This window comes from Lethenteron reissneri, chromosome 33 (assembly GCF_015708825.2).
Source record: "Lethenteron reissneri isolate LAM-NWPU_2019-01 chromosome 33, ASM1570882v1, whole genome shotgun sequence".
NCBI lineage: Eukaryota > Metazoa > Chordata > Hyperoartia > Petromyzontiformes > Petromyzontidae > Lethenteron > Lethenteron reissneri.
Window position 1 is genome coordinate 9,394,467 of NC_083811.1, and position 12,040 is coordinate 9,406,506.

The 12,040-nt window shown below is 45.6% G+C and overlaps 1 protein-coding gene across 18 annotated transcripts in view; it reads left to right on the plus strand.

Annotated features, from left to right (window-relative positions):
* MICAL3 (microtubule associated monooxygenase, calponin and LIM domain containing 3) overlaps positions 1-12,040 on the plus strand; it is a 136,016-nt gene that overhangs the window by 42,541 nt on the left and 81,435 nt on the right. For all 18 annotated transcript variants that reach the window (XM_061564540.1, XM_061564541.1, XM_061564539.1 and 15 more), the window contains exons 4-12: positions 594-710; positions 1,372-1,473; positions 1,925-2,080; positions 6,388-6,488; positions 7,980-8,237; positions 9,169-9,284; positions 9,427-9,553; positions 10,700-10,790; positions 11,682-11,829. In XM_061564540.1, the coding sequence (XP_061420524.1) occupies positions 594-710; positions 1,372-1,473; positions 1,925-2,080; positions 6,388-6,488; positions 7,980-8,237; positions 9,169-9,284; positions 9,427-9,553; positions 10,700-10,790; positions 11,682-11,829 (1,216 nt within the window). The remainder of the gene's footprint in view (positions 1-593; positions 711-1,371; positions 1,474-1,924; positions 2,081-6,387; positions 6,489-7,979; positions 8,238-9,168; positions 9,285-9,426; positions 9,554-10,699; positions 10,791-11,681; positions 11,830-12,040) is intronic.

Sequence of the window (12,040 nt, forward strand, 5' to 3'; positions counted from 1 at the left end):
AGTTTATCATGAATGTTATCCAGCTTGGGAACAGCTGACCAACGTAAAATTACAAATGGGAGTGTTGATCAACAAGTTTCCCTGACACTGATCTTACTGCCTACTCTTGTTCCGCATTATAACAAGACTCACTCTTCGTCGTTTATGGTGGCACCAAACATTAATGATCTCAGGTCGTCTCAATAATGTGCAACAAAATTGATGAGACATAAACCACCTTTCGAATGCGATACATGGTATACATGGAAAAGGGTCAGATCTCGTAATTTGTTATCTTATCAGGAGATGGAACACAACCGCATCAAGACAGCATGAGATAGTTTCATTCGCAAAGGTGGTCCTGGCATCAATTGTACGCTTGATATTAAAATCATACAGGTGAAACAAATACATAAATAACACAAATCTAAACAACAACAAAACTTAAAAACTAAGGTGAAATAGCACCAAAAATTTGAAATAAATAACAATCGTAATCAACTATTTATCTGTGAGATGTGTTAAAAGGTGCTCGGAAGGTTTTGTGTGTTTCTGTAACTCGTGTTGACCGTATTGTGCTGCGTGCATGTTGCTTGTCTTGTTGTGCTGATCAGGCATCCGCCAGCTGCAGCTCATCCTGCTGAAAGTTTCCCTCCTCCTGGGTGTGGAAATTCACGTCAATGTGGAGTTCAAGGGCATTATGGAGCCACCTGAGGACCAGGAGAATGATCGTACGCCTGCCTTTACCAACCGTTCACGCACACACACACACATCAGCCAGCTTAGCCCGATTCGGACAGATTTTTGACAATCCCTATTCGCCAGAATCTGTTTTGTTTTCAACTGTGGTGAATGAGGTCTTGCAGCAGTAGTCCAGTGGTTAGTGTCTTGAAGAAGAAGCTAATAGCTTCACGGGCCTTCTTTATCTGGTAAAATAAAAATTGGGTTTATTTGTGATTTGATTACCTTTCCAATGCTTTGCAATCCTATAATGTTGTTGTATTGTTTGTTGTTGTAACTGTGATCTTCCCCCTACTGGACATCTTTTAAAAAGAGCTGGAACAGCTCATCGGATTCCTTCAGTCTAAATAAAGATTCTGATTCTGATTCATGCCCAGCTGACATCGGTAGCAAGTGATACCATCACCAGTCCAGCCGTGCCCTGCCACGCAACCCCACACCCCCTCCCTCCCTTCACCAAGCCGCAATAAAAAGCTTGGTGCATAGTGTGGGGAGGCTTTCAACCATTGAGTAATGGAATGACATCACACCTGGTTGGTTTTGCTTCTAGAAACGTTTACTCTTGATGTGGATGCATAGCTGGCGCACACACATTACGGATTCTTTTGCTGCACCTGACCTAATACCCCCCCGCCGCCAACTGCCTTGCAGGGATCGGATGGAGGGCAGAGATTGTTCCCAACACACATCCCGTCGCTGAGTACGAGTTTGACGTCATCATCGGGGCTGACGGACATCGCAATACGTTGCAAGGTGGGAACACTCAAATGTTACAATTCCGCTTGTGAGACCAGTTTTGTAAGAGCCGACTATGACTGGTAATAATGAGGTTGGCAATTCGACGCACTCGGCCACTCTTGTCTATCCAGAGCTGACATTTACAATACATCATCTGGCAGACAATTTTTAGGTTGAGCTCACTTAGGTGATGCTCTAATAAAGCATAGATAACAATTGCCTCTATTGTGTACAGCCAAGAAGGGCATCCAGGCATTTTGGTCTTGCAGCAGCTGCTCTTCCATCATTTTGTACACAAACATGCAAACACCTGGCATCCTTTGATTCTGCGGTCGCCCTTTGATTTTGCATTGGCCGTCCTCGTTAAGTTTTGGAATCCAATGCGGTTTTGCAGGTTCATCTCAGTTGTCGATGCCTCAGACTGTGCCCTGTCCTTGCCTTGACGTGACGCTCTGTTTCGGCGCAGGCTTCCGGAGGAAGGAGTTCCGGGGGAAGCTGGCAATCGCCATCACGGCAAACTTCATCAACCGCAACACGACAGCCGAGGCGAAGGTAGAGGAGCTCAGTGGCGTCGCCTTCATCTTCAACCAGAAGTTCTTCACTGACCTCAGGGCCTCCAAGGGTACGTCTGTCCCATGGAGTCTAGCGCCAGCAGACTGGCGTGGAATAGAACTCCCCGAGGGGGCCTGCTGATTGATGTGTGTTCATCTGTATGTATGTATGTTTAACTTATTTTGCACTGTACGTAGCCAACCGTGCTAATAGGAGGTTTGGGGTAAGGACAACTAGCAAAATACCAAGGGCAGTTCTAAAGAAATGGGTTTTCAACCTAGATTTAAAAGTGCATAGCTCCAGTGGCTTCGTAATATCGGAAGAGCATTCTTAGACGGCTGCAGAAGTGCATCTGAAAGCGTGCGATGGAGTGACCATCTTTGTTTGATTTTGAGCCAAAATCCACTGCAAGGATGACCGGAATTCACATGAATTCCGGTCATCCTTGCACCACTAGGTAAGGTTTCACACAGCAGGCAGCTTGGCCTGCATCTTGTGTTTTATTTTGGCTCCCTGGCTCGCGAATGTGCGTCTGAACACCTGGCCAATATCACTGGTCTGGAAATGTACATGGAAAGGGATTTGAGGGTTTGGCCTGTAAAGGTAATGACATTGTAAATTTATGAGATGCATCGTTGTTAGAATACATAGCTTGGTGTCATATAAAATGGGGGTGTATGTTATTAATTAATTACGTATTGGAATTGGAGGGTTTAATTAACTGTTCTTTCATAAAGCCGGGATAATCTTTAATTATAATCTTTAAATAGTTTGTAAAAATGTAAGTAAATAAATCGTCGGAGTTTTATTTGTTGTTACGGAGAACTTTCTAAATCTCGGTTATTTTTGGTTGCATGCACATTATGAGAAATGCGATAATCTTTAGCTTCAGATGGGAAATAGAGTGGGTCTTGGAGTCTTGTGAATCCCTGCAGAGCTGAACAGTGACAGTGAAATAATGGATTTATTTTAATGTTTGCTGGCAGAAGTGGCGGAAAGCCACGGGAGGGAGGGTAAAGTTGCGGCTTTTGGAGAAGCTGGGTCTGCACACATCTTCACAATGACCCAAATTCCTCGATTGACATTTGGGCCCCTTGGAGACGACATGGCAGATTCTTGCCATAAACATCAGAGGAGCTTCTTAAAATCCAAACAGATCCCGTAATTCTTTCGGTTATTGCGAACTGCATGTATGCAGCATTTGGTTGACATTAACTCAAAACCACAAACGTCAGGGATTCTATATTGAGCCCATTCATTCTCGCTTTCTGCATTTCAGATTTATGCGTTCCATGTGTTAACGTGCGGTAGCGATGCAGCATTTTCCCTACGTTGTTGGCAGCGACGTATCCATCTTTGAGCTTTTTCTCCCCGTTGTACAGTTAGGTGGTGGTCTCTGAATTAAACATTGGCATAACATTTTGCGGTGGATCCATGCGAACTTTGTCCTCGCGCACGTGATCGCTAAGCGATTCGTCATGCAATCCACTGGCCACATCTCGGCAACGAGAATTGTGCACCCGCGCACCGTTTACTCGGTGGTTGTTGACCGAGGTCTAGTTTCCTCACGTTGCTCTCTCCCCCTCTGTCTGCTTGACGCTGTGCGATGAGCTCGATTAATGAGGCAGTGCTGACGGCCGATGGCGGCTGGCTTGTCGTCTGTCACTACCTCGCGCTTATTTTTAACGCTGGAGAGAGATGTTGAGCGGAATGTCCGTGACTTTCGGAATTCGCCAAGGGCTGAGCCCCACCAGCGATTGCCACTTTTTGATTGATTTGCCCGTTCTGGTAACCAAGGCTGATGTTCCGTGACAATGGGCATTATGGTCTTAACCTTTGGCGGCTCACTCTTCTTTTGTATGTGATACAGCTCATGCTGAATAGGGTTTGTGTGATAACCCTTTATTCCACTTGTGCATGTAACTACAACTATATTAAATCCTGACTTAAAGCTTTCATGACTGCAGGAAATCGTATTCTTTGGGTCTTTCGGTAAAGTCAAGTAGATAGGTTCTTCCTGAAGATGAGCGCTTGTGTTGCGATCGATACGTCGTAGTTTCTATCTTGATTTGAAGCTTTCGTGACTGCAGGAATCCATACTCTTTGGTTCTTTCGGTAAAGTCACGTAGGTAGAAATGAAATAAAATAAATCGCGACGTTTCGATTGCATCAGAAGCAACCATCATCAGGTAAGAATGAAAGATAAAACACAGACACGGAAACAACATAGGCAGACACACGTGCAGAGAGAGACAAAGAGGAAGCAGCGTGGAATTCCGGACCACAGTGGCCGGAGGAGAGACACTGGTTTAGAGCAAGAAATCAAACTTTAAGAAAGCACACGTAGTAAAATTAAGAAGTGTAATGCAATGCAACACAGAGGGTCTGTTAACACACAGTTAACGCATCGCCTGGTTGATTAACGTTCTTCCAAAGATTGCAAAATTAGAAGTTAAGTGTGGAACATGTGTGTCTGCCTATGTTGTTTCCGTGTCTGTGTTTTATCATTCGTTCTTACCTGCTGATGGTTGCTTGTTGCAATCGAAACTTCGTATTCTATTATTATTATTAGATTTTATTTTCTACATGACTTTACCGAAAGAACCAAAGAGTAATTCCTGCAGTCACGAAAGCTTCAAATCTAATTTTTATATGAATACAGGGCCGGGGATGTTTTAATATTAATAAGCAAATGCCCGAGGTAATAAAGCTTTTTTGGTGGACGAAAAAAATGTGGTAATGAAAAAGAACAACATTCTTTGCCTTGATTGAAATACGAGAGAACCTGTTTTGATCCAGACGCTATATATTTTATTCCTTTAAACAAGGTATGGGAGGTATGCTCTTGTGCTGTGGACATTTTCACCTCTTGAAACCGGTACAGTAGTTTCATCATGCAGCTTGGCATAGATACTCTCATTTGTCCCAGACCAATAACATTTGATTTCATTAAAGCCAGAGTATTTATGGGCAGCAGCCATAGCTGGGAGATATCAACATTTATTTATGATGTATTCTGATTTTACTGCTGACCATTATTTAAGGTTGCTGAGGTCAGCATTTTTATGGTGATGCTGCTTACTTGCTTGGGCAATTCTTAATGTGTATTCCCCTTGCCTTATTTATACGCCCACACCGGTAGCCATTATTTATTTAATTAATAATGCAACTGCCACACAATACATTTTCGCGTAATGGAACCTCAACACAAACCGGCTGGCGAACATGTGGATTTAAGGGCGACTGCGTTGGTCCAGGCTGCCCCCAGGGGAGGTGTAGTACGGGGGAGGCGGTGGGTCGTGCTCGCAGATCTTGGCTTGCTTCGACGTGGAACGAGGACACGTGGGGTCCCGCCTGTCCACTTTTGGCCCCGCAGAGTCAGCGGTGGTCGTTGCACAAATTGACTCGACATCTCTCGGGGGCGAGCTCATGCCGTGCCCGTGCGCACAGCTGTGGGAGTTGGCGAGCTAATTTACGAGATGTTGTATTTTTACTTGTAGGAACCTCCTGGTTACACCAGCCCACATGGGATTATTGTGTCCGTCCGTTGTGCATCCAAAAATGGGAGGGTGGGGCTGGGTGGAGAGTGGAGGGTGGGGAGGGGCTGGGTGGGGAGGGTGGGGAGGGGCTGGGTGGGGGGTGGGAGGGGTGGGGCTGAGTTGTGAGGGGCTGATCACCCCGTGGTGCCCTTAGAAAACTCAACGTTTAACCTACTCACGCCAGATTGTGCCCACCCTCACAGTCGGCCATATTTGCGGAATACACCACGCCTGCCCATTAACCGAGCAACACAACGTTCCTACCAGCTCCCTCCGCAGGAATGTGTTTTCAGAGTGCACCATCGTGGTAGTCGGGTGTGGCTCCCGCGTGCGTGCAGTAGGAACTTGACTTGCGTGTTACGTTGGGAGTTGTGCCATTGCAGCGACGGCGTGTTTGAAGGCGTGTCGAGTAAACGTGTGACATCAACGAGGTTGTTTCAAATAACAAAATGTTGCGCTGCCTGTCAGATGTGCTGGGCACCCAGGGGGGATGGGGGATGCAACTCTAAACAGGATGGCTCGTTTCTCCCACTTTGCATGCCACATGAGTCCTCTCAGTTGCTCAGCTTCCTTGCATGTTTTCTTTTTTCCCATCGAAAGATAAAAACGGTTGTTCTCAAAGCTGTGTCTACTAAAACCATCAATCACAAAACAAGATCTATCCATTACTGGATGAAGGCCTCCCCAAGTCATCACCATCTCTCACTGTCTTGCAATGTCACAGATTTCAGTAGTTTTCATAATACTGAAAAACTGAAAATACATAATTTTTCAATTCTCGGCTTTTAACTTTGTCTGACATCTATTTATTTGTATTTGCGTGATCTTGCCCTTCCAGGTATTGACTTGGAGAACATTGTGTACTATAAGGATGACACGCACTACTTTGTCATGACGGCCAAGAAGCAGAGCCTCCTGGAGAAGGGAGTCATCTTACAGGTGGGGTCTCCTCCTCCTCCCTCTTGAAAGATTCCAGAAGCGGGTCTGTAAATTCATAATAAAGGTTTTTGGGTTAGATTAAATGCGTCTGTTAAGTTATCATCCGAGGCCATTCCTTGCCATAGTGTGAGGCTCTCCTTGTGCAAGGGCTTCCATCATCGTTATCTTTTGTTCCGACTCCATTAGTAATGGAATTGCAACAGAGTTTTAATACAGTCGGCAATTGTAATCAATTTATAACGCATATCAAAGGCTGCCTGATGTCTTGCGCTCCACTGTTGAATGTAGGGCCCTCTGCAATGGCACGATTCTCGGTTGCAGGACATCGTCTCCTAACTAAACTATTTCAAAGCTTTTTTTTATTTTACCATGTACGGCCCACTGAGCTATATAGCTCTTTTTCAGAAGCGATTTAGCCACAGATGATAGCTCAACGAAGTGGCTTATGTGGAAATGCATAGCAGCCAAATACTCTAAAGGCATGTTTATTCTACATGTGGAGGGAAAAACTAGAGGACTCGGAGAAAAATCCACGTGACCACGGGAAGAGAGAACACGCAAACTCCAGATATACAGGCGTCAGGGTCGGGCTCGAACCCACGACCTCCTGTATATCAAGCGGGGTAGTTTATATCTCGCCACCGTGGCACCTCCAAAGGGCTGTGGCCCATGCCTTCTGCGCGGAAAGCCAAAGCCCCAAAGCTCCCTGCTGGCTGAGATGCATCTTGCTCTGCTGGGCTTGAGGCTTTCTCTAACCCAGGCATATAGGCGACAAGGTGTGGTGGACAAGACTGTTGTTTTATAAATGTTTGTGATTTATGTCGAGCGCTCCGAAGCCCAAAACCGCATAAGCCAGCTGCTAATATCACTTACTTGCTGACCCGCCCATACTGGACACCCGTGAAAAAGAGCTTCATAGCTCATCGGATTCCTGAAGTGTAAATAAAGATTTTGATTCTATTCACAGTGAATTCTCCTATTTGTGTTAATGTATATGGCACTGTTGGCAGATCCTATCATCCTTGGCTATCAGCAAAAATTATTGCAGATATCCACGCACTTACCCGCAGATAAATACATGCGTTAGCATCGATCGATCCACTGTTGGATGAAAACCTCCCAAGGCTGTGTGGATTTTTTATTTGACTTATCACTCACCACTCTGGTTTGTGTAGATTTGTGCAGATCAGGAATGTATACATAGGAGCATAGAAGTACAGTACAACAAGTTTATTTTGATGCACTCTCCTTTCCTATCCACAATGTAGCCATCCAAGCGCTATCCAGGCTCAATTCTGCTTAGCTTGCGAGATCCGATGGACCTGGGCGCAGAGCCTCCTGGATAAGGCAGATTTGGCCTTGGGCATGAATCAGATCTTGTGTAAAATAAAAAAAACAATTCCAAGCGTGAGGACAGAGACGTCCAACAGAAGAGGAGCCGCCCGAGTCCCTGACGTGTGCCCTCTGGGTGTGTGTCGGCGTCCGCTGCAGGACTACCCCGACACGGAGATGCTGCTTTCCCGTGAGAACGTCGACCAGGAGGCACTGCAGGAGTACGCGCGCGGCGCCGCCGACTTCTCCACCAACCACCAGCTGCCCTCGCTCGACTTTGCCATCAACCACTACGGGCAGCCCGATGTCGCCATGTTCGACTTCACGTGCATGTACGCGTCGGAGAACGCGGCCCTCGTGCGCGAGCGTCACGGCCACCGGCTGCTCGTCGCCCTCGTCGGTGACAGCCTGCTGGAGGTGAGACGCTCGGCTATGCGGCACATGGCACTTTGTGGCACAGGACGGTTCCTCCGTAAGAAGATCATGATTATGATGATGTTGTTACGAGGTTATTTATAAACCTGCTTGGATAAGCCCCATTATTCAATTCACACCAAGGGAACATCGCATGCAACAGATTTCATTTTTTACACATTGCAGGAATAAGCCGAATTAAGTGAAACATTTTTTGGTGGTGTTCATTCAGACGCTGTCTTTCCGACAGCCCTGTTCTTCACCTGGGGACGGCTGCTTGCGTTGTGACCGAAACGTCGTGAGAATTGTATTTTATTATGTTTTATTTTCATTATTTTATTATTTCTCTTCTACAAGAAGAAGATTAAGTGACATTGTTTTTTTATTTGAGCAGCCATGTTGAGTCGGCCGAGACAATCCGCTTACTACATCAATATTACTTTGTGGGAACTCAAAAGTGGTTCTCCGAATATTTGAATGGAATCACTGCTATCATAGGAATTCTCACCACCTGATGAAGATTGTAAACGAGTTGAGCGCCGCCCCACACATTTAATTGCAGTGCAGTACAATGTATTTATGTGGCGGCTAAATGCGACCACATTTCAGATTGCTAAACATACATAGTGGGCTAATTTATTTTACAGAGAGACGGAGGCAGTCAATCATAGGTAGAGGGAAAGGGGAGGGTTTTGAGCCTGGACTTGGACAAGGGCAGGGAGTTGATGGATGACTGTGGAAGGGAAGGGAGTTCCAGAATGAGGGCACCGAAGTAGAGTGAGTAACCTCCCACACAGAGTGGTTGTGTTACACAAATTCTTCATGAGTTTTCTGCATTTAGTGTGGATTTCACCACTGTGCTTGCTCTATATCCGATGATTGTGTTGCATGGCTGTAATTCAACCATGTCCCTCCTGTGTGGTTGTGCTGCCAGCCTTTCTGGCCGATGGGCACAGGCTGTGCCCGAGGGTTTCTTGCTGCATTCGATTCCGCCTGGATGATCCGAAGTTGGGCCCAGGGCACCCCACCACTGGAGGTTTTAGCTGAAAGGTACGAAGATGCCTCGAACTCCGTGTTCGCGCACGTTTTTATGTTTTCTCCACATTTGTAACGATTTGGATGTACCTTGCCTGTACGTTGTAAATGTTACCGTTATTGTTTTTAAAAGATGTCTTTGTTTATCCCCGTGCAGAGAAAGTATTTATCGACTCTTGCCTCAAACAACGCCTGAGAACATAAACAAGAACTTCAGCCAGTACAGCATCGATCCCACCACGCGCTACCCCAACGTCAACCTGAACTTCCTGCGAGCCAGCCAGGTAAACGCATTGCAATGTTCTACTTAACATGTGCGGCGCTTTAAACATTAAATATAGAACACTGGATGTGAAACCAGTCTACTGAATGTGTTTTCCTCTGTTAAGCGTTACACACGACGAGTCGCGTGGGAAATGCGTGTTAACACGCATTTATTTTTGCACACGGCGCATTGAATATATGTACAGTTGGCGTGATAAAGACTTGTTTAAACAGGTCCGATTTTCTAATTCAAAATCCGTGAAGTGCAATGCAATATTAGTGATCCTCATAGCCCATGTGCAGTGTGGAACGCTCATTTAGAATGAACGAGCTTTGCTTTGGTTCCACATCCCATGAGCTGGTGGCACGTGATGTGGGCAGCGTGGACAATCGTTATGAGCCCAATACAAGCCATGTGTCGGGTTATCAAGCCGTTCCTGTTTCAAAGCCAAAAGTGTTTTTCATCAATACCTCCCAAGTTGTGGCGCTCAATGTGTATACACTGTCGACTTCGTATGTTCTCGTTCACACTTTACATGTCTTTGTTTTGTACAGGATCTTGAGGTGCATATTGTATCTATATTGTATGTAAGCCCCGTCTATTACTGCATCATATATCATACCTCTAACCAAATCACCTGGAATGCAGCCCAATATTTTCAGGTATCAGATGGTAAGAACGGTTGAGGCTAGATAGATCGTGGATGGGCTATCACCGTGCATAACAGGCATTATAGGTTGTTGTGGGGCTGCATTGTTCTCTTGACAGAAGAGGACAATGCAGCCAATACATTTTTGTTCTGTGCTTCTATGCTCCCACTTCTATACTTCTCACCTTCACCAACCTACATTAACTAGAGTGGTGAAGTATGGTCAAAGTATCCCTACTACCCGCATGGTGCGAGGAAACCGTCATCCAATCATGAATTGCTTCTGTTTGTGTTGGGTATTGATGCTTGTTAATGCAGCCTTGTTGAAGGGAATAAACCTCAAGTGCGATGGGATTGTGTTTTAGTTAAAAAAAAGTGCTTTAAATCACATTCCAGTTGTCAGAATATAATCCGCGGGGATTACCGTTCTGGGCAGGAAGTTTTGCTTTAAAAGGCCACACCGAGTGAAACAGAAGTGAGGGTTTGTGTTAAGAGACCGTTGGCTTCCTCCCCCAGGTGCGGCACCTGTACGACACGGGCGAGGCGCGGGAGACCGCTATGGACGTGGAAAGTTCGCTGGGGGCCGATTCTCGGCTCACGAGGCACGGTGAGCGAGCGGTCGAGCAAGACAACAGTTCCCTCCGGATGCTGCTGTTCTCCATTGTCAAGCAAGAGTTTTGTCGAACGCTCATTTAGAGTGAACGAGCTTTGCTTGTGTTCCACATCGCATGAGCTGGTAGTACGTGACGGAATATTGGGCCGTTTCCGTTTGAAAAATAAAAGTGTTTTTCATCAATAGCAGCCAAAGTGTGGTGCTCGATGTGTGTATTTCCCCTGCCAAGGGAAATCTATCGACTGAAATATATGCTCTGAACTGAATTTTTGAAGCAAGAATTATATTTCTTCGAATGTTGTATTTCTTCGAATGTTGTGTCAAAGATAATCGAGTCAAACTCTGTAGAAGTGCCTCTGCACTGGTTGCTAAGTTAGCAATCTGACTCACGGAGGTGGCTGTATCTCCGAGTGAAATATTTAATTTATATTTAAGCTTCATCTGCTAAGACACAATAGAATAGCTAAACTAAGGCACTACGATAAGGACGCCTTCTGGTCCAACACCGTTTGAGACGAGGCTCAAAAGAAAGTTGTCTCTGGTGTGGACCAATCAGTTTCAAGGACAATGCATATATTATCAGAGTGTTTTTTTTTGCATTCGGACCACAAGCATTGTGGTTAATGCAGACATGATTTCTTGTAAAGGGGGTTTCAGTTTGGTGTTTTAACATCTTAACACCTGTTTTTGTTACCAAAAAAAACGAGGAAACCCCTATTATCAGTACATTAATTGGCTGACCTGATAATATTAGGGGGGTGGAATTGCGTCCGTCACATCACCATTTAATAACTAAGAGCGTTTGACTCAATCGATGACTGCTTTAGTCAACAAGACCAAGAGTGACTGCATGGCCCGTTGGTCCACGTTGATTGTTCCCTGCAGACTCGATCGTGCGCTCCAGCAAGCTGCTGAACTGGTGCCAGCGGCAGACCGAGGGCTACCGCAGCGTGCGCGTCGTCGACTTCACCGGCTCGTGGAAGAGTGGCCTGGCCCTCTGCGCCATCATCCACCGCTACCGGCCCGACCTCATGTGAGGCCTCATCCGGGCACTGCACCGATGAACATCGGTCAAATTTTATCGTATTTCCATATATATGTTGTCTATATATGAGTGTTTTTTGACTGCAAGTATTGTGGTTAATGCAGACATGAATCCTTGTAAAAAGGTTTCAGTTTTGTTGCCAGAAAAAAGGGGAAAAAACCCTATTATTATGATTTGTTATTTGTTACCCAGAATGCTC